General features: G+C 51.8%; 1 protein-coding gene across 3 annotated transcripts in view; it reads right to left on the reverse strand.

Annotated features, from left to right (window-relative positions):
- Positions 1–8463: 8463 nt before the first annotated feature.
- Positions 8464–22836, reverse strand: part of LOC101944693 (bMERB domain-containing protein 1-like) — a 61420-nt gene continuing 47047 nt past the window's right edge. The window contains exons 3-8 of one of the 3 annotated variants that reach the window (XM_065563334.1): positions 21890–21963; positions 17590–17704; positions 12957–13019; positions 11397–11470; positions 10443–10601; positions 8464–8927 (exon numbers count right to left, since the gene is read on the reverse strand). In XM_065563334.1, coding sequence (XP_065419406.1) covers positions 10483–10601; positions 11397–11470; positions 12957–13019; positions 17590–17704; positions 21890–21963 — 445 coding nt within the window. In that variant the 3' untranslated portion in view covers positions 8464–8927; positions 10443–10482. The remainder of the gene's footprint in view (positions 8928–10442; positions 10602–11396; positions 11471–12956; positions 13020–17589; positions 17705–21889; positions 21964–22836) is intronic. The other 2 variants (XM_065563333.1, XM_005309859.5) reach the window with 2 other exon arrangements.

The raw sequence follows: 22836 nt of genomic DNA on the forward strand, positions 1-22836 counted from the left end.
AGTGTAATGAACTAGCTAGTGAGTTTGTGGTGCACCCTCACCCTCTACTGGGTGTATCAGAATTGCTTGACTGTGTGTCATAGCCCCTGTGACACAAGCAGTGACTCTCCTCTAGCTCATGTGGTAGAGGCTTGTGCTGATAGAGCAGCAGGATGTGGATTCTATCTCCGGTGACACCATCAAATGCTGTGTGGCCACGATGGGAAACATAGCAACATCCATAAAGCACTGATGGTTGGATTTGCTACAGCATCTATCATGGGTATTAGAGGCCCATTTGAAAGACTAGCCGCACTGGGTGTTTGCTATATGCTACATGTTTATTGGTAAACAGCTGTACAGAAGAGTTCAGACATCTGTGTTTATAACCATCTGATGGTATGGAGCTACGCTGGTGATCCACAAGTCCACGACACTACTATCGGCTGTGGGAGAGGGGGCATGCCATCATCTGGTCTCTTGTGCAGACTACAGTGAGGTTGGTGAAGAAATACAGCAGCCCAATGATAATACTGTGTCTGCTACCAATCACTCTCCCTGGCCTGCCCTACATGTGCCCGAGCTCTGGAAATGGCTCTCATTTGGGATCCAGGAGGTCCCCCTGTCCCACATTAAACCTCTTCCTAAGAAGTAGGATATGGAGGTTCTGGGCTGGGGAAGGAGGATCAAAAATTATTTTTACAGTGTTAAGTTGAATTTCCTGCTGGTGGCAGGTGCTGGCTGGACAGCCCTACAGTTTGAAGTCCTCTGTTGATCTGCACAATGGAGATAGCATGGGCAGGAGCAATTTATGTCCCCCACTGCCCCACCCTCCATTCTTCTTGCCCCCCAGTATGCCTCAACGCCAACCTGGAGGGACCAGAATTAAGCTTCTCATTCTTTCTGGCCTCTCTCATACAACTGCTACCAAGGTGGCCAGCTGGTCCCACTCAGGTAGCCTTCATGGTGCAGATACCGGTCCACTGTGGAATGAGTTAAGAACCTACCCTTTCATTGACCTGGAACCATGGACTGTCAGTTGCCAATGACTTTCTTTGTCTACTAGCCTGGGCTGGATTGTATAAACTATAGATACAAAGTTCTCTATCCAGTTATCAATGACCTGAGCCATCTGGTCCCTAAAATCAATGTATTGCCATTGAAGAAGAAACTTTCACACTTCACTGAATGTTTGCTTTTTATTTTGACATCAATAAACTGTCCCCATTAGGTTATTTATCTACAGCTTTTGGGAGCAGGGTCCAATGTGTGATCAGGAGAGAGAGCAAAGTCTATCAAGAATCTGCATTGGCAACAAAGTGAAATGAGCTTTAGACTTGGTGGAGAGTGGACATGGTGGAGAGTGCATTCTCCATCTCTGTTTTCTCAGGTACCATCATCTTTAAGTGGAAGGGACAGATCCTCAGCTGGAATATAGTGGTGTAGCCTCACTGACATCAATGGCGCTACACTGATTTATGTCAGTTAAGAACATGGTCCAGTGTTTTAAGCTAAAATAATTGCAGAGCCCAAGAACAGCTAATTGATTTTCACTGATATCAGACATAGAAGCCCTGCATGGAACGTTGAATGTTGAGACGATATCTGCTCTCAGTTTAGTCCCAAAAGTTTTTAATATGTTTGAAGTCGTTGGCTCTGTAATAAACGACTCCCCCATGTTTATCATTGCAGCTCCTAGCAACACATATGCGGTGGCAAAATGATTATACCGAGGCAAATGTATCATAGAGGGCTGGATTCTCCACCCTGTTTGGGTGCTGCTTGAGCACAATGGAGGGGTGGTGGGCCAAGATGTTGGTCAGAACTCTCTGAGGCCATGTCATCAGGCCCCAGCATAACACACAGCTGTTGACGAGCACTTCCAACTTAGATCACTGGCATAAGGGCTCTCAGTCACTGTATACCTGCGGAGGATCAGGCATTGCAGAGATCTAGCTGCCATCCCTCCCCGCTACTCTCTCTCTCTCCCCTTATGCAGAGGGCAGGGGGGTGCTAGTACAGGAGCAGGGGCTGCTTCCTCCAGCTTTCTGCCAGGGAGAGCTCCCCTGTGCAGGGGAGTCTCTGCTGGTCATTTCTGGTTAGTTTAAGCCCCCTTTGCATGGCAGGAGTGGACCGGTGAATCCGGCCCATACGATGTGCAGTGCAATTGGATCCTGGATAGCAGATGGAGTATTTGGCCACAGGAACTTCAGTGAATGGCTCAGTACCAGGACCCAAGGTGACGGCTCCGTTTCTTTGAGCACTGGGAAATTTTCCCAGTCCCCCATAGGAAAAAAACCTAGCTTTTGTGACGCTTAACACAGGAGGGTCTCACGCCTGTCTATGGTGGGACCCACATCTAACTAGAGACATTGTCTCTTGCAAAACTCCCCTCCCATTCGCTATCAGAAAGAACACCTGTCCTCTCATTTGCTATCATGGGGCCATCTCCACTCCCACCGGCTACCACAAGGATTACCTGCCTTCCTATTGGCCATTGTAGGGCCCACATTCCTTCCCATTCGCTATCATAAAGAACACCTCGCCTCTCATTCGCTATCATGAAGACCTCCTCTCTCATTGGCTATCACAGGGACCACCTACCTTCCTATTCCCCACTGAAGGGCCCACATCCCCACCCATTGGCTTTTGTATATGATCTCTTGGACACCTTCAGCCATTGTGCACATGGCACAGTAGTCTTAGGGGAATGTTTAATGTATTCATTGCTGTCTTTCATGCCATGTGGCACCTCGAACAAGAGGGAGGCATCCCCACCGCAGGACCAGCCAGCTCTCCAGGGCCCACTAGCAAGCACACAGGGCACAGTGGTGAGCCGCAAGCCCCAGATTGGGAACCACTGACATAGCACAAGAGGTATTCAAATGACCTTGGTTCCTGTAGGGTCTGAATAGTAGATCACCCCTAATGCAGTTAAGGCTGCCAACCCTACAGGATTGCCCTGGAGTCTCTAGGAATTAAAGCGCAATCTTTAATTAAAGATTATGTCATATGGTGAAAACTCCAGGAGTAGGTCCAACTGAAATTGGCAACCCTAAATGCAGTGAAGAGTGGTTCTCAGCTTGAGTGTTACTGACACAATTGATCTTGCATGGGAATTGTGGGACACACAGTGAGTGACTGGCGCCAGGCATGGAGAACTGGAAGGCAGTAGCTTTCCACTGTGTATGCTACTAGTTTGAATCAGCACTCATGAAAGCTGCTGAGCCAGATACGTGCCCTGCCCCAGGTGCTCCAGAACTCAGAGGTGCCTGCGTGCAGGGCCAGCTGTGGCTTTTTTGCTGCCCCAGGCAAAAAAGCCTCCCGCCGCACCCTGCCCCCGGTGGGGAGCGCGGCAGGGGAGGGCGCCGAGCCGGGCCACGGCTCTGCTCTCCCCGGCGGCCAGAGCACCAAGGGGAGGGTGGCGAGCCGGCCGGGGCTCCGCTCTCCCCGGCGGCCGGAGCACCGGGGGGGATGGCCGGCGAGCCCGCCGCGGCTCTGCTCTCCCCGCCCGACCGGAGCGCCGGGGGAGGGCGGTGAACCTAGTCGTGGCCCTGCTCTTGGGCCGGAGCGCCGCGCCGCCCCCCTCCAGGTGCTGCCCCAAGCACGTGCTTGGTGGGCTGGTGCCTGGAGCCGGCCCTGCCTGCGTGTGCCTAGCGCTCCCGCCACCGGTATCAATGCTGAGACGGCGATGTGAGCTTTCCAGCAAGACCGCCTGCTCTCCACGCTTGCCATTCTGAGGCCTAGCTGTATGCTGGGTTATTATTGTATGGGTCACAACCTGTGCAGTGTTTGCTTGTTTTACAATAGTAGTTAAAGATCCTCACATTAAAACCCTAACACTCAAGTCCTTGACAGTACTTCCTACAACTGCTCAGTGAAGTAGGGCAGGGTTATGGGTTAGGTGTTACCACCCTGTTCTCTATGCCTTTGCATAGCCTGATCCAGGCCCAACACGGGCATGATGCAGCTATTGTCTGGGGGCTGCACACAAGGCTTACAGTGGGCCAGGCCGGGTCTCCAGCCCCTCTAAAATATTAGACAGCTCGGAGGTGGGGCAGAGGAGGCCAGTTTCCCAGCTGGCTACTGAGCAGCGCCCCCCCCCCCAGGGGCAGATGGGGAGTGTGGGGTCAGGCAGTGCTACAGGTTATGTCTGCACTAGCTGGGGGGGTGTCTCCACACTCGCGGATACATACTCTTGCTAGCTCCATGAACTTCATGCTTTGGTGCCTCAGCACCTTCTGCTTTGTCAATCCATGCCCCTGCACCTCTCCGCCATTGCCCTTCAGGCTTGACCAATGGCCTCCCTGCTAGCCAGTCCTGGGCATGGCATCCGCACAGCTCTGCCAATGCACCTCAGTGACCCTCAGCACCCCCTGCTACCCTAATCCAGGCCGCCACATAGCTCTGCCAATGCACCTCAAGCCCGACTCACAGCAATCCTGGCCACTGCATTAATGATCCATCATACAGCTCTGCCAAAGGGCTCGGTCTGAGCTCGAGCACCCTGGCTCGCGCCCTGAGACTGGGGTCCAGACACCCAGCAGCTCCCATTGCTCTTAAAAATGCTTGGCCCCCAGGAAGAGGTTGAAGCAGATTAAAATAGGAGGCAGGGCTCATTGGTGCTGGTGGCTGCCACCCTCTGTGTGACGGGGGCTGTGTTATCAGCTGATGATGGGCAGGAGCAAGAGCAGATAAGGGGGAGCTCAGTCCCCGCTTCCCCCACACACCCCTCCCAAGTCAGCCAAGCAAAAGTGTAAGTGCCCTGTGCAGGGCTTGGGGGAGGGGCATCCCCAGCAGCTCCACCCCCTCGCCTATAAACGGCACCATTTAGACATGCTGAGGACAGAGAATGCAAGATCAACAAATCAAAATGGAGAATCCGGGGCTTCTTGTCCTGGAAAAAATGTAAACCCTGGAGGCAATTTCCTGCATCTGAGGTGATTTCAAGACTATTTCAAAAGAAAAAAATTCTGCAAAGGAAAGTGAGCAAAGGGACTTGAGCTGACATTTAACTGTGACAGCTGGAGGCTTGCTCTGTACTCCTGCGCTATCAGCAAATGTGCCCCAGAGTCATGCAGGGCAGCGGCCAGAGGATGACACCAGAGCAGGTTCCGCACTGGCCTGTCTGTATGGATGCTGGGAGCCCAGCCTGAGCTGCCATCTCAAATCCCTACACAGCCACATCCCCTGGCAGCTCTGTGGGTAGGGCTGTCAGATTTTGGCACCCGGCTTCCCAGATATGTGTATTTGTTTGGGTTTAAATGGAGGCACAGAAAAGCAGGGTGCTCCTTTATGCTAGATCATGCTACACCATTAGTTCAAATTACACTACACAGCCCAACCAGCAATATATTGCCCTCCTCTCCACACCCAAACATAGTACAACCACAGGAAGAAAACACTGATTACGAAACAGATCAAAATCCTCCCAGCCTCCACCCAATCCAGCCACCTCGGCCCTCCTCAGATGCCTGCTCAAAGAGCCAGACAGCACCGGGGGCCCTGAGAGGCCACACATTTGGGACATTTCAGACCAGGTTTGGGCGTGAGCAGCAAGTTGAATGTTTCTTACAGAAACCGCCCTCCCTTGGCAACCAAGGGCCAATGGCTCAAGCAGCTCTACTGATCCCAACTGCAGCATTATGGCATGGGGAGCGGAGCGGTCTCTCAGGTCCCAGTCATTTAGGGCTTTACAGATCAAGACCAACACCTAAATTCAAGAAGGTGTATGACCGGAGAGTAGCCCAGGGCCCATTGGCCACCGCACTCCAGGGATCAGAGAGCAGCTGGGAAGCAGCAATGGAACAGTCAGATCGGGCCTGGATACTGTAGGTCATGGCCGGCGGAGATGTTATCTTAGTTTGCTACGGCCTGGGCCATAGCTCATTGAGTCCAGAGTCACGGCAGCTCGGCAACAGAGTGTTGTATACTCTAGGAAGTGCCAAGCTGCCATTGGAGCAGGCACTAATCTATGTTAATCAACAAGCCAGTAAGTAATTAATGCAGGCACTAGGCTGAGACCGCTGAACTCATCTCCTAGGTGAGCCTGTATTTTCTGGCTGCAGACACAGGCAAAACACTGAATGAACCAGCTGGAGAGGAATTTAATCAAGACGGAAAAGCCAGTGGGGCGCCTGCTGGCAAGGTGAGAAAGCAGGGCTGATTAACTGACATGCCAGGGACTCAGAGCTGGTTCTGGAAGGGATGGTGGGGGATTCCCATCTGGGCGGGGCACAGTTGGGATAAAAATGGCACCAAGTGCATGGAGCAGGAAGTGCATGGAGGCTAGTAGCGGTATGTGACCACACAGGCTCCTCAGCTCAGTGTAATACACCCCACCAGCCAGCCCGCAATTGACACACTGACAGGCAAAACCAGATAGGAGTTTCAGTGCGTTGCCGGGAAGGCTTTGCTGCAGAGCTGCAGGGCCAGCCTGTCAGTCAAAGCGCTCCTAGGCCACCGTGTGCCTGGGAGAGGATGCTCCGAAACGTCTGCCAGAGAAAACCTTTGCCAGTACGAACGGCAGAACATGGGCAGGGTAGAAATGCTCTGAGTGAAGCTCAAACCTCCACTAGCAGCTCTGGGCAGAGCAATGCGGCCCCAGCCCTGCAGGACACATGGCCAGAAAAGGAGGAGGGCATCTGTCCTGCTGAGCTACTACAATAATGGCTCTGGCTGTGATGGCAGCACATTGGCGCGGGATAGGAAGGGTTAAAATGAGCCCTGGATTAACCCTGTGCAGCTCCGGACTTTCTGACCCTCTCCGATGTTTCCAGGTCATCTAAGTTCTTTGTCCAAAGCTGGGATCGGCAACCTTTGGCACGCGGCCCGCCAGGGTAAGTCCCCTGGCGGGCCGGGCCGGTTTGTTTACCTGCCGCATCCTCAGGTTCGGCCAATCGCTGCAGGAAGCGGCAAGGGGCGAGGGATGTGCTGGCCGTGGCTTCCCGCAGCCCCCATTGGCCTGGAGCGGCGAACCGCGGCCAGTGGGAGCTGCGATCGGCCGAACCTGCAGCCGCGGCAGGTAAACAAACTGGCTCAGCTCACCAGGGGGTTTACCCTGGCGAGCCGCGTGCCAAACGTTGCCAATCCCTGGTCCAAAGGGTGAGTCAATGAAAAGAATCAACACGGGTTCCTAGCCATAGGGCAGCCAGCTACCAGGCAGAAGAATCCCAAGGTAGACTGGCACAAGTGGGTGCTACATCTGGGCCAAATTCTCCTCTCAGTTACCCCACTGATTCCCATAGGGCTGTGCCAGTGTAGCCGAGGGCAGCAGCTGAGCCACTGTACCGAGGTTGTCAGTAGGAGTTTCTTGCTGTGCCTTTCCCATCCCTCTCTCTCCCCAGGCGCTTTCTATTTGTTTTTCACTCTGCTCTTCGCCCTGTTTTTCTCTCCTTCCTCTCTGTTCCGTTACCTTTTCTCCTCCCTGGATCACAGACCCAGTAACACTGGGGTTGAGACAGAACCCACAGTGCTCCACTGAGTTTGAAACCAGTTTGCACCACCCCAGTTTGAACACAGCGGGGCCATACTCAGGACGTAAGCTGTTGAGAACATGGGTGGTGTGGCATAGTAGACAGAGCAGCGCACTGGGAGTCCGGACACCTGTTTTCTATTCCTAGCTCTATTGCTAGGTCTCCTGGCAGTTCCTGCCTCAGTTTCCCCACCCCTAAAATGGGGCTAATGGTTCTGACCTCCTTTGTAAATCACTGAGAGCTGCTGAGGAAAAGCTCTGTATAAAAGCTAGGTATTATTATATTATCATTCAAACCCATATGGACATCCCTCCTGGACTTGAACTCTGACCTTTCTCAGAGCATTACCCAAAACCAGGACTACAGGTTTGGCATGGTGGGAACAATGTCCCAGATATCAAGATCTTCCTGAGTCCGTGACTTACCTTTGTGTCTGTGGCTTTAATAAACTCACCCCATAGCAGCAGCTCCTGCCCTGTGGGGCTGGGCCTGGCTCTCTGCTAGGAGGCTTGTGACCAGGCTCATGGGTTGCAGCACCACTCAGGTTTGGCCCGGCTGCCTCTCCATTATCATGATGGAGGCGTGGCCAGGTCAAACCCGAACAACGCTGAGACCATCAAGTCTCAATGCCCAGTGTGGGGAGCAGGGCCCAGCCCCATGGGACAGGAGCCACCACTGACTGAGGGATAAAGGTGGGGTGGGCTCACTCTCCATCCTAGGGTGACCAGATGTCCCATTTTTATAGGGAAAGTCCCATTTTGGGGGACTTTTTCTTATATAGGCACCTATTACCCCCTGTCCCGTTTTTTCACACTTACTTTCTGGTCACCCTACTCTATCCCCAACTTCACCCGGGACCCCTCCTCCTCATTTGTCATGGCAATTTTTATCAAAAATCACAAACCAGTGACTTTTATAACTTTACTATGCCTGATTTGTGATTTCTGATAAAAGATGCCGTGACAAATCTGCAGCCCTACCCATAACCACAAAGCCTGTGACAATAAAACAGAGTGCAGATATTTATAAAATCTAGGCTTTCCTAGAACGTGTCCTTTGGAGGCAGCCCATAGAGCAAAAGAGCTGGGAAATGGTATGAAGCTAGAGGCGTGCTCGACACCCAGCCACAGCATCACAGCATTCCAGGTGGGTGGGGAGGGGCCCGATGGTCACTGAATGCAAACTTTCCAAGGCCTTTTTTGATCCAGTTCAGTTAAGAAAAACAAACAAACCCACTTCAGTTGCACCTGATCTGCTGCTGTAAAAGCCCCGTCCATACTGAGATCAGATGGAATTTGTTTTTAATGTCATGAAGGCAACTCCCACTTAAATGGCATCAAGAAAACAAGCCAACGTCCAAGCTTGCACCGGCCCGCTTGGAAATGTCCTTCCGTCTTTGTGCTGCTGTGGGAAGCATGAGCAATGAAGGGAGGTTGAAGCTGTCAGGAGCCACAGACTCTGCCTGGAGGCCTGCTGGGAAAGGAACAGAGAGAGCAAATGGATGTGACACAGGAATCAAACCACCGCCCGCACACGCGGCTCTAGAGCTGTCCTCATGCGCTTTCCCTGGCTCAGTGACTGTTCATCATTCACAGTGGCAATTCGCAGTTCTTCATAAGGACAGCGACTACTCATTGGGCCAGGGAATGCGAGCGAGAATGACGGGACAGCCTGGTGTCTAGGGATCGATGTGACATGGGAGTGGCTCAGGCTAGCTACCCGAGTCCAAGCCCACCTGACCCCCTGGATCTGAGCTCAGGTGGCTAGCCCGAGGGCCCCAATCCTGATCAGAGCTTCTGGGCTCTTCCTAAACACAAATAATCAAAGTTTGAAGATACGGTGTTTGGACAGGGCTAGTCTCCTTGGCGTATCAATCTCTTGACAGCATCAGTAGGAATTATGCATATACATACCCTGGGGTAGAGCAGTGTTACAGAGCATTGCCTTTATTCTGTCCTTAAGAAACTCCGATTGTTTGTAAAATAAGGTCTCTAACACCTTGCAGTTGTGCACTCTGTTGTTGCCAATGCTTGGTAACTCCTGTAGATTTTGGTGGCTTATATGTAACCTGCTAATGAGAGCAAGATGGGAGGGACAGGGCTAGAGTGCTTTTTGGGCTGGACAGAAAGATTTACTGGATAGAAAGTCTGGCTGATTTCTCAAGCTTTCAGCATGTAGGTGAAAAAGACAGAGGGCCAGATACATCTGTGCTGTAATGCCAGCTAACTCAGTTATACCACGCACGAGATGAATTTAGATCCTTCCTTTCATAGGTGCTGGAGCTAGCACCTCCTGGCTTGAAGTGGTTTCTATTATATCCAGGGTTTACAGTTTGGTTCAATGGGTCTCAGTGCCCCCAATATACAAATTGTTCCAGCACCCCAGCTTTCTTTACACGCAAATAAGTCGAGTGGCATCTAAGCAGGGGGAGGTGGGAGTGTACTGAAGAGGAATGGTCAGGCCAGCACAGGCCTTCCCTTGTTTAGCTGGTCGAGGATTTTTCCATCAGAAACTGCCAAGTCGTCAACACCACAACTTTTTGTGAGACGGTTTTGATGAAGTTTTTTAATTTGAAAATTTGGGGGGGGGGGAAATTTGGAAATTGTTGAAATGTTTCATTTCAAATCTGTAAAACTCTGGTTGGTGTTTAGAAATGCAAGCTAATGTAAGTTAAAAAAATATTTTCATTCTGAAATTTTAAGCTAATTATAGTTTTAAAAAGTTTTTAAAAAAACAGAAATGTTTTGATCGATCCAAAAGTGGCTTCCCCCCCCCACACTTTTGGTTTGCAAAAAATCTAGAGATTTTGCTTTTTGGTTCCCGATTCAGGACAGGAATATTTGTTGATCTCTCAAAATATTTCAACAGGCAGCAAACCCATTTCCTGCCCTATGGTGCTCCCCAGAGAACGACGGAAAGGGCGGGACCATGAGGAAATCTTGCTTGCCTCATGGTTGGCTTCTCTGAGAGCAGGGAGGTCTATGTTACCCATGATCTTGTCCTGTGCAGAGGAGGCCTGGGAGAGAGTCTACATAATGGAACAGGTGAAACCGCAGCATTCCTTGAGCAAGGTGAGGCCTGTTTTGGTCACGTACGGTGTGGAGGTTTGCTGCCCTCTGGACATCATCTTCTTCTCTTTGACAGGGGCTGTTAAAAAGATCTTGTTATTGTAATGGTCAACAACAAAAGAGCAGAAGGAAGGCTAGTGTCAGTGTCACCTCTTAGGCTTCCCTCACTGGATGGGACCTGGGTCCCAAGAGGTCAGGGCTGGGATGTACCTCCCAAAAGATCAGGGCTGAGACATATGTCCCTAGGCGTCATGAGACATGTCCCATGTGATCTCAGATGCGACTGAATGGGCCCAGACTGGACTTGCCTCCCAAACAGTTGTGGATGGAACATGTCTTTATTATTGCCAGGGATGTGCACATCTCACTTGGTCAATGATCTGCCTCCTTTGTGGATAAGGAAGGGCCCCAGAAGGAGGAGATATCCTCTGAATGACCACGGATGGAACGTGGGAGATGGGCTATGATAAGTGTTTTGAGTAGGGTGACCATGTTTAGATAACAAGGTGATGGGGGTCACATAAGTAGCGGGTAGAATAGCAGACATGGTAAATACCTGAACCACAGAGGGGGCAGCCACCCCAACCAGCCCCCAAAGCATCTTTGTGGAAAAACCAGGCAAGAAGCAGAACCGTGACATGTAGATCAACCTGTCATCTTCCTGGGATATGACACTTAGGCATCAGAGACAGGCAATAGCCCTTCTGTTGAGTTGCCACTCCCCTCCCCCTCTTTCTTCTTGTGGCATATGGTCCCAGTGTGAAAATCGCTGGTCTGTTTATAGAAATTAATTCTTGGGACTAGCCAGTTTTGTAAACAGGAGAAAGTGCCAAAGAGATGTCTGTGCGATAAATAATACAAATCAGGCACCTACTTGCTTTCTGGAGGCAGCTTTTGGAGAGCTTTGTTTGCAGGAATTCAGCCATTTCCTTGTCTTCTTCTTTTTCTCTATGACAGGTGGAAATAGGTTCTTGCTTAGTAAATGGGCCAGTGAACCACTCAGGGTACATAGCAAAATAACCCCGCGGCAGCCAGTCTCAGACCCCCGGTCAACTGACATGGGCTTGAGGGGTTTGTGCTACTGGGCTGGAAGCAGCAGTGTCACCGTTCCCTCTCGGGCTGGAGCCTGGCTCTGAGCCCCTCCCCCAGCTGGGTTTCAGAGCCTGGGCCCCAGCCTGCGCAGGAACGTCTACACTGCTGTTTTTTAGTGCAAGCCCAAGTCAATTGACCCGGGCTCTGAGATTCACTGCCGTGGGTGTGTTTTTTGCCATGTAGACGTACCCACAGATGCTCGTTTTGAGTAGGGTGACCATATTTCCCAAAGGGAAAATGGGACACCACGTGGGGCTAGCCTGCCCCCACCCCTCCCCCTGTGCGGGACTGGCCCGAGCCGCTTTCCCAAGCCCCCCCCTCCCCACACGGGGCTGGCTCAAGCTGCTAGCCCGAGCGCTGCCTGCCCCCCTGCACGAAGCTGGGGTCGCTGCTTGCCCAAGCCCTGCCTGCCTCCTGCCTGAGCCCTGATTTCCCCCCGCCCCACACGTGGGGCTGGAATCACCGCTCACCCCCCCACACACCTTCCTCCACATCCCACTTTTTTGACAAAAGTGGGCATTTGTCCCATTTGCACTTGCCAACTGATCAAGTTGACAAGAGCAAACAGGACAAATGCCCACTTTTGCCAAAGAAGTCGGGACGGGACTGTCCCAGCCAAAACGGGATGTACAGTCACCCCAGTTTTGAGACAGAGAGGCATTGTCTGGTTGGAGCACAGGACTGGGAGCCAGGAGATCTTGAGTTTTGATCCCATCTCACCATCTGATTTCCTTTGCAATCACAGGCAAGTTTCTTTACTTCTCTGTGGAGCAAGTGTATGAGAGCAGGGGACGGATTTCAACTACTATCTGTGACATTCAGTGGGGATTGGCACCTAAATCCGCTAGGCACCTTTGAAAATCCCTTTTTTTTTGTGTGACAGCTGCCTTCTTGGCCAATGCACTGGGGATCGAACCAGGGATTTCCAGAGCAGTGGCGTAGCCAGCTTCTAAGTGTAGGGGGAGCAAACATAAAAAAGGCGCCCCCTTGGCTCCTCCTCTGGCCATGCCCCCCTTGGCTCCTCCCGTTTCCCCCCCAGATTAACCCCGGGGCCCGGCTCAGGACTCCTGCGGGCTTCCCGGGGGTGGGGATACCTCCATCCCCCCGCGGTCCCGGGAGAGTCTCTCCTGCCCAGCCCGCTCTGCAGGTGTCCCCCGCCGGGCTGCGCTGCCTGGTCCCACCCGCGGGATCCCGTCCCCCCCGCCCGGGGCTCCAGGCTCCTGCGCCGCGCCAGGGCCCCCCGTCCAGACAGCGCGCCCTGCGCCCCTGCCCTGCGGGCCTGGCCCCGGGGAGCCCCTCGCCCAGACCCCCCAGGGCAAGGCACCAGACCCCCGCCGCTCACCTTCCATCCTGCGCCGCCGGGCCAGGCAGGAGCATTGTGCACATGAGAAAACCAGGAGCATGGCTGTGGAGGATCCCGCGTGGGTATGTGAGCCCAAGTCTATGTGTGTGTGTGTGCGTCCCAGCTGGGGGGGACCGAGCCCTGTCCCCGGCCGATCCCGGCCCCGCGCTGCGGGCAGATCCCGGCTCCAGCTCGTGAGTCGCTGGCCGAGCCTCACTCCATGGCGCTGCTGGGCCGGGCCGGGCTGGGCCCTGACCCTCCCGCCGCTGTCCAGGGTAAACGCCAGCCCGGATCCACAAGCTCGCCCCGCTCCCGGCGCTCGGTACACTCCACGCGGGGCTCGCCAGCCAGGCGGCTTTAAAGGCACAGGGGCCCTTTTGCCTCCCCGCACCCGCCGCGATGGGATGCAGGGGCCGCGGAATATTTCACTGGGCCGCAAGCCGCTGCCGGGAGATGCTGCAAGCTGCTGTCGCATTAGCAAGGGGCGATGAGCGCTTGGCTGCCGAGCCCTGAGCCGCCGCAGGAGGTTGCTGCGGCGATGTTGGGGCCGCGCTGAGCGTGGGGCGCTGGCCCCCTCGCTCCTCCATCCGCGCCTGCCGCCCCCCATGGCTCCTCTGGCCGTGCTGCCCCCAGTGCCGGCCCAGCAGGCGCCGCTTTTGGAAAATGTGCTGAGGGGAAGCGGCTGCTTCCCCTGCACTCCGCTAGCTACGCTACTGCTCCAGAGCGAAAAGCATGAGCTGCTACACAGCTTGAGCTAAAGCCTGTGTGGATCAGCTCAGAGGGGCACCTGTGACTCACACGACCAGTGGATTACACTTTGAAGATGGAGACTGCCCTCCAGGTGCTAAAAGCTATTGTTTCCCCAATGTATCATAAACCCTCTTCTATTGACCCAGCATGAACCTAAGTGATACTTCATCTAGCCTCTGTTCTCTCCAGGTGACCCCCTTTCTCATGTGAGATACTGGTGTCAACACATTAGAATTAGCCCGTTACTTTCACATCTTCAGTTGGTTTCCTTTCTCACATACAGTGTGTTCAATAGTGCAGGGTTCTCTGCCTGTCTGGCGTTTCAGGGTGGGGCCTGGCCCAGCAGAACTGGATGTCAGCTGGACCTCCTGATCAGACAGCTTTAGGACTTGCCTGTCCATGTAGGGGTGGGGGTTAGTGACTGGATCTCCACTTAGCTGTGATAGATCGGCAATACTCCTAACAGCGCACAGAGGAGGGAATTGGATGCTAAAGCTCAGAACTCTGCTCTGCATCTACATGGGTGTGAGTACATGGGCAGAAGTGATGACCTGCCAGGCCCAATTCACATTCAGACCTGAATATGCATCAAATCCTTTGTCTGCTAAACCTCAAAAGCAAGGTCCTTGTGTGGAGGGGTGTCTTGTGCTTCCCCGGGTTGGCCTCTTGCAATCCTTCATTTCTGCCTAGTGCTTAGACACCTCCACATTCCCCAGCCTCTAATGTTTCCTAGCTAAGTCTCAGACATTCCCCCTCTGAAAACCAGCCTGCAGCGTGACCCCTCTGGACTAAACAGCCTACAACGTGACACCTCTGGACTCTTGGGGTGTCATTCTCCCTCACCCCACTTTTCAGCCATCCGCCCACTCCCACAATAATCCAACAACATCCCAGCCCTGGACCTCTTAAATGTTTTCCACTTGGCAGGGCGCTCTTCAAAGCTGAGCCCAGTGTTCATATCTGTGTATAGTCCCGGTGGCTAGAGCCACTGGGTTGGGACTCAGGAGACCTGGGCTCTGTTCCTGGCTGACCTGCTATGTGAATGTAAAGAATTCACCTCTCCTTGCTTCTATTTCCCTTCCCACTCTTTGTTTCGTCTAGTTAGATTGTCGGCTCTTTGGTGCGGGGCCTGTTTCTCACCATGTTTGTATAGGTCCTAGCACCATGGGGCCCTGAGTTTGGTTAGGGCACCTCCGCTCTACCATTATACAAATAATAAACCAACCCTCGTGCATACCACCTGCAGTAAAAGGAAACACCTTCCTCTCAGAGTCTACCCATCAGCTCACCTCTTGCTGCAGGTCACCAGTGAAATCTGACCAGGTCACAGGCCCATGCTACGCGCTGTGATCTGGTCAGATTTCACAAGCTAGGCAGAGCTGGAGCTGGTGAGCTCTTGACTGAGAGCACTCCACCATCCTGCCAGAAATGATGTCAGCACAGTACCAGGCATCCTGGTTTACCAGACCGATTGCATGAGAATGTGGATTTCCACTGGCCCTGTACACTCTGGGACCCGGCAGCTTTAGAGCTCTTCAACTGCTAACTGACAGGGAGGCTAGAAGGGTGTTTTGGGGGAAGGGAAGATGGGCTGCCCCTAAAATACAGCCAGTAAAAGGTTTATAGGGAACTGTCCAGCTCCACAAAGACTGTGGGAAAATCAGCCCAGCAATCTGGCACCTACTGGAAGAGATCAGCCTGGGTTTTAGTTAAGTGCTCAGTGCAGACCTCCCCTTTTCACAGAAGCCCACCTGCAGTAACTGAAGCTGAAGAATGACAATGAGGGAAGGGGAACCAGCAAAACAAAATAACTCCCTTCCTCCCCACAAATATTTCTCCAAGCAAAAGCCCCAGTCCCTGTGACAGCACCACCCGAGGCCATGTCACATTACATTGTGATGGTTAGCTTGGAAAATGAATCTGATGCCGAGATACAGTGCCCAGCACTATTCATGCAGTAGACAGACAGACATCAATACACTGCCTCGCAGAAGCATGGAGTGGGGAAAGCAGAAGGCATAGTGGCCATTTTGTGATCTAAATCCCCATGGAGGGAGATGAGGGGGGTGTCAGCTGAACATTTCAGGATCTTTCAAAATGTTTGCTTGGTGGGGCAGGGTAGGGTGTGGGGTCATCTCCTAACTGATTCCCCTATCCCTGACTATCACTCTGCAGACACTGCACCCCAGAGCGAAGGAGGCAGTCCCACCACCCGCAGCGTAACTCCTGCAGGAGTCACCTCCAGCGCTGCCTGTCCCCAGGAGTTTCCTGCAGCACCTCACCGCTTCGCACACACACCTGAGCAACAGTCCGACCCTCCCTTCACTTCTCACAGCCAGCTAGATTAACTGGGGCCAGCAGTGCCAACGAGCGACCACAGTCCCCCAAGCCCTGAGGCATGCATAGCAGGTGGCAGAATTAAAGAGAAATCTCAGTTTGCCCAACAGGTGGCAGAGCACGGCTCAGCAGAGTGCAAGCAAGGGGCTGCAATGTGCTGTCTAGATGGCATGTTGAACACGAACACCCCAGGCCCCCAGCATAACACCCATGCGACAGCAGAGCTAAAGTGACTGGTGTCTGCAAGCAGAGATGTGTTCCAAAAAATGTATTACATTCTGCTTGAGTCCTAACCGAAGGCTTGAGGGGTGCTGTGCTCGCCGGGGAGGGGAAAGCCAGAGGCACATGCTGCCTCAGCTTTGAATAGGCCTGAATGGTTTCATTCTGCAGCGGCTGACTGGGCCTGACTGACCTTGCTTCCTGCCTGCTGCAGCATGACCCCTAGTGCAGACAGACCTGACTTGCACTTCAGGACGTCTTCTTGCACAGACTCGGCATGTCATCGAACCATAGAATCATAGAAGATCAGGTTTGGAAGAGACCTCAGGTGGTCATCTAGTCCAACCCCCTGCTCAACTTCCATAGCTAGCAGCTGCCCTTTGCTTAAAACCACATACTTCTCAGCCTGTTTGCCAGAAGTTGGGAATGGGTGACAGGGGATGGCTCACTCGATGATTACCTGTTCTGTTCATTCCCTCTGAAGCACCTGGCATTGGCCACTGTTGGAAGACAGGATACTGGCCTAGATGGACCTTTGGTCTCACCCAGTATGGCCGTTCTTATGTTCCTTCTATCACCACCAGTGCATGTTGCCTTTCCCCTGCTTCTGCCCCATTCTACACCTCCAGGTCTGGCTTATGGCATAAGCACTGCAGACCGTATACCCGTGGTCCCAGTTCCTAGTCCTGCGATTACATCAGAATCTCAGCTTTCATTTTAATAAAGAGTCTGAAGAAAAGCTCAAAAATGTGACCCGAGTGTAATTGATGCTGCATTGTCTGCCTGAGTCTGCAGACATCTTGAAACAATAGCTCTGAGAGGCATGAACTGCCCCATATCAGCTCAATGGGGTATTAACTCCAGGACCCACCGCTCTGGGGATCCCCTGCCAACACCTTGCCAATAGAAGGCTCAGCGCATGGCAAGAGGAGAAGAGTGCGGTGGGGCTGGCCCACCCAAACAGATACACCTGGCTGATGGAGTGAGTCCTGGGGAGCCGGTTTACTCCCCCCCTGCTGCTCTGGGGAAAGATAAGGGTATGCCACTATCCCTACCTCTCTGGGAGGTGTGCCCTTGACAGCCACTCCATGTGGGGGGTGGAGCCAAAGTGTGCAGAGGCGGGGCTGTGCAAGTAGTCCCCTAGGGGGCAGTGTTATGATGTGTCTAGTGTCCTGGGCTGCATTAATCCGACCCTGCACAGCTCCCTAGCCTCTGAGCTGTTCTGTGCATTTCCTGCCCCCCAGTGCAGAAGCCGGGAGTCTGACATGCTGGAGCTCTGCCAACCCCTGCAAGTTTCAGACACACTCGAGTTGGCTCATCCAGCTACCTCAGTCTTTCAAATTCCACGTCGTCCACCAGGAAATCCCGGGTTTCCACCAGCTTGTGTATCTGCTGCACCAGCTCCTCCTCCCTCTGCTTCTCCTCGTTGGACTTCTCTTTCTCTGCAGCAGGGAAAACACAAACCACTGTTTGTTCTAATGCACCGAAATATAGAAACCTGCGATTCCATCTGTGCTGCAGACAGGGTTGGCTTCTTAGGATATGTCTGCCCTGCAGTCAGAGGTGTGACTGCAACACATGATGTGGACACCCAAGCTGGCTTTGATCTAGCTAGCTTGACTAGGGTGACCAGATGTCCCAATTTTATAGGGACAGTCCCGATATTTGGGGCTTTTTCTTATATAGGCGCCTATTACCCCCCACCCCAGTCCTGATTTTTCACACTTGCTATCTGGTCACCCTAAGCTTGACTAACAATAGCAGTGAAGCTGCAGCAGCGTTTGTACAGCCTGAGCTGCCTCCCATGCTGCACAAGTCCCATTGACTTTCAGTGAAAATCCATAGATTCAAAGATATTAAGGCCAGAATGATCCATTATAATTAGTCTGGTCCCCTGCATAACGCAGGACATCGAATCTCTCTCAGTGATCCCTGATTTTCAATGGTGCTAAAGGGATCTGGATGCCCCCTCTCCCATTAGAATGAACAGGGATTGGGTATGTCCATCTCCCAGGCAGTTTTGAAAGTCTTAGCTAAAATCCTCACTGAAATCCCAAAGGGTGGCCTGACCTTCAGCACCCTGGATAACCGCCTGCGTCCCTTTCCACTGTGCACAAAATCTGGGCAACCTTCAAGTCCCATGTATATAAAACATTGGTAAATACACAGAAATGTGGAGATGATTTATGCAACATTAAAGATAAATTACTGAAAGACTGAGATTGGCTGTATGCAGCTGTGTTTTTTAAGACCGCCCCAGAGTTCAGGCAACCACTTCCAAACACAATCCAGTACCACATAGCTTTCCATTGGCAGTCCTCCTCCAGCTAAGTAAATACAAAGTGCAGTCTGCGATTGCAGCAAACCTGTAGGCTGGATCCCAGCGGCGCCTAAACTGGGTATTCACTTGCAGTTTAAAGCCTTCTATATATCGACCTGAGACGCCGCTGCTAGGGGCTGAATGGGAGGAATTGTCATCATTATTCTACAGTATTAGCAGCCTCTGTAGAGCACAGAAGTTTGTCCTACTTCTCAGGTGAAATTTACCCATCAGCACAGGCCTCTCTTACATCCTACTTCAGTTCAAAGGGTAAACCACAAACATGTGTGTCCTGGAGGAAACATATGTGGGGTTTCCAAATTAGCATGTCTCTACAGAGAAAGGGTTGTCCAGTGTGTAGGGCACTAGCCTGGGTGTTGGGAGGTCTCCAGTCAACTCTCTGCTCCACCACAGACTTTTTGTGTGACCTTGGGCAAGTCACTTAGTCTTTGTGCCTTAGTTCCCCAGCTGTACAATGGAGTTAATAGCACTGCCCTACTTCACAGGGGCATTGTGCGTATAAATGATTCGAGTTTGTAAGATGCTCAGATACTCCAGTAACGGGGGCCATATTAGTACCGTAGATAGACGTCCAAACATGTTAGGTAATCTGAGTTAATTGACAGTCAATTAACTTGAGTTAAAAGCTCTAGTGAGGCATATTCACTTTTTAAAATATGCTTCTTGTTTGTAGTTTGAACTTTGATGGCTTCAGCTTCCATCTCGACCTTGATATGCCTTTGTATGTCAAAGATATCCTGGCCATGTGAGCTTTCTAGACTAGAGAGGTTTGGCTAAGCCCTGGGCAAGCACCCATATGTTTGGGGTTCTTATCTGAACCTAACCTCTGCTGGATTTGTCTTTTGAAGCTCTACTGGGAGTCTCACAAGTTCAGTGTTTCTCATGAGATTTGCAGCACGTCCTGAGTTGACTCGCTGGATCCAAATTTTGCAAATATCCCCCAACCCCAGTCTGAACATCTCTCAGTTACAGGATCAGGTTCAAAATCTGAATCGGGAGCTACATTTTCTGGATTGAGCCCACTTCTAACCCAAATCAATCTGCATGTTCCTGGTTTATAGCCACACCTGGAGCAGCAGCGATAGGGAACTAGAAAGACTCCGGTTTCAAGTCATCCTTGATCTCAAGCTGCCCTCCAGGCAGAGAACAAACAGAGTCTTGTAAATGAGCTGAGATGCTGTTCTAGGAGACGAATGTTCAGACCCTTCCTGCTTCAGGGATCCAAACATCACAGCACTCTCTAATGCTCCACTGCAGCTCCTAGGACCTGTCAGATCTGCAGAGTGAGACTTGTGGCTGGAACAAACTTAAGCCCAGACCCTACTGGTTGCGGCCCCAATACAGGGAAACACTTCAGCATGTATTAGGCCCATTCCCATCCAGGAAAGCATATGATGAAGTGGTTTCCTTAATTGGGACCTGAATTAGGAACTCCTGGCCAGAGCCATTTCCTTAATGACAGTGACGTGACCAGCTCTGCGATGAAGTTATTCTTACTCATTATGATTTAAGCACTCACAGTGCACTGCTGCTGTTTGTAGCCTAGAAGATCTGGCTGCTGTCCAAATTGGATTCAGTCTAAAGAGATGGACAACACACACAACATACTGGGAGATGCAGGGGAAGGTCCTGCCTTTGGACCTAATTCCCATTTACTTCAATGGGCTTTGGAGACGCCCTTTAGAGAGTGGGGTGTGGCTTTGTCTTGCTTTGTTTCTCCCCCAGTGCTCTTTCCCTCTGTGGAAGGATAGCACATCTGCCAGAGGTCAAAATTTTGAGGAAGGATTTGAAAGGGGGAAATCTGGGCATCCAGGGGTTGGATAAGGAGTTCCAGACGGCAGGGCAGAAAGCTTGAAGACCAGAGTGAGAGAAGGGGCGAAGGAAGAGGTGGCGCGCAACTTGGCAGCGTTATGGGGACAGGGAGATGACACCATTTTAATGTGCTGCATGATATAGGGAGCAAAGGGCAGAATTTTCTTTCTGAGGAAGTTTTGATTTTCTGATTGGCTGGTTTTTCTCTTCTCCAAAGGGCACCTGAATGTTGGGTACGTCCGTATTGGGGATCTCGCCACACTGTCTGGACTGGATCCTCATGCACGTTAGGGGCCGGTACTGCACTCTGCCAGTGTAAACAGGCCTTATTGTAAATGAATATAAAGCCCTCTCCTTTCAGCGGACGCACTTACTCCAGTTACCCAGTGAGATGCTTTTCTGAAATTGTCAAGTTATGAATATGAATCTGTTAGACGTAACCCTTATTTACAAAGAGACTAACTAGATTCCCAGGACATACCTGCCACAAGGTGGGGCTCTGGTGGTTCTGTTATCTCCGCCTCTCTGAACTTGGTTTCAACACCTAAAACAGAGGTTTTAGGTGTTGAAATGCACAGCCCTCCCCAAGACAGAAGGGTGTGTGAAGCTCCTCACATGTGCCAAGCTGCTCACTGTCTCTAGCCCCCTGTGATTTCTGGCAGGCTTCCTCCACCAGGGCTTGCAGCATTTCCTATGAACTTGAGGCCAGCCTGCCACCTGCCCCATCCCCTCGCTGTCAAAAGGCTGGTGTTAAATTTCTGCTGTGTTTTGTGGTAACACACAAAGAGGAAAGTTTTCCCCAGCAACACCAACATCTGATGACTCTAGATGCTTGGCCCTGCTTTTAAAGGCCTCCCTCCCCTCCCACCACCAATAGAAAACTTCCAAAGGGGCCCTCTACCAAGGGATTCCACGAATTCTCCTCCTTCCGCTCCTAGGGTGCCATTTGGAGTGGTTGGTGTGAACTGCACAATGTGGGAGGGTAGCTGGGCCTGTAACAGACTCATCTGTCGTCTGCGGATCAGGCACAGAAGAGAATCCTGTAACACACCCTCACCAGTGGCTTACAAAAAGATTTGGGTAACAATTTTTATTTCCTTATTTCTTTTCCTTTTCTTGTTTCTCGAAATTTCCTTGTTTGGACCAGGACAAGCAGTGGAAGAGGCAAAGAGCCACAGAAAGAGATGATCTGGGGACAATTCCAGCCTAGCCAGGAAAAGAAAGTCCCAGCAACACTGCAAGAAGGGCTGCTTTTGTGAAAGAGCCCCAGGCCAACTTTGCAGACTCGAGAGGTTCAGAGTTGGATCCAAATGTCTGGTTACTCATCTGACTTGATCGCCTGAACCTTTGGAGTCCTGCCTGTTACCTAGTAGGAGCACATCCAGGAATAAAGGGCCTGATCAAAAGCACTCCCATCGATTTCAAGGGCTTTGGGATCAAGCCGCAGAAGCTTTCCAAAGTATCTGGGCCTTACCTGGGAGTGCGATGAGTTTCTGGAGCTCCTTCTTCAGCCGACTGATTTCTTTGCAAAGCTGAATGTCATCCATCCTGCAGAGACACAAACAAAACCACTTAGGGCTGGTCTACACTACACAGGTCAACGTAAGGCAGCTTATGTCAACCTAATTATGTCAGTGCAGTGACGCTGGAACACTTTTTCACTGAAATAGCACTGGGATATTGCGTGCTGTCCAGCCCGAGGGCCAAATGATCGAATTGATTACTTGTAGTTTCAATGATTTTTCTCACACACAGATGCATAGATTAGGCAGCCAGAAGGGACCATTGTGATCATCTAGTCTGACCTCCTGTATCACACAGGCCAGAGAATTTCCCTGAATTAATTCGTTTCAACTAGAGCAGCTCTTTTAGAAAAACATCCCATCTTGTTTTTAAAATGGCCCATGATGGAGAATTCGTCACACGCCCTGGTGAGTTGTTCCAGTGGTTAGGTATGGTCACCGTTAAACATGGACTCTTTATTTCTAGTCTAAATTTGTCTAGCTTCAACTTCCAGACATTGGCTCTTGTTATACCTCCGTCTGCTAGACTGAGAAGAGCCCTTTATTATCACATTTTTGTGCCCCATGTAGGTCCTTATGGACTGTGATCAAGTCACCCCTTAACCTTCTTTTTGTTTAGCTAAACAGATTGAGCTCCCTGAGTCCATCCTGATAAGGCCGGCTTGTATTCGATTCACCTCTTTAGACTCCTGCACAAAGGGCTCAGGCTCAGCATCTATCCACTGTGGAGGTGTCTTAGCCTTCAAGAACATAGGCACCAACTTTCCAATGTGCCGGGGGGTGCTCGACCCCTGGCTCTGCCCCAGGCCCTGCTCCCACTTCACCCTTTCTCCCAATGCCCGCCCTCCGCCCCACCTCTGCCCATCTCTTCCCGCCCTTTTCCGCTTCCTCCCCCCAG

This window comes from Chrysemys picta, chromosome 12 (genome assembly GCF_011386835.1).
Source record: "Chrysemys picta bellii isolate R12L10 chromosome 12, ASM1138683v2, whole genome shotgun sequence".
In the NCBI taxonomy this organism is placed as follows: Eukaryota; Metazoa; Chordata; order Testudines; family Emydidae; genus Chrysemys; species Chrysemys picta.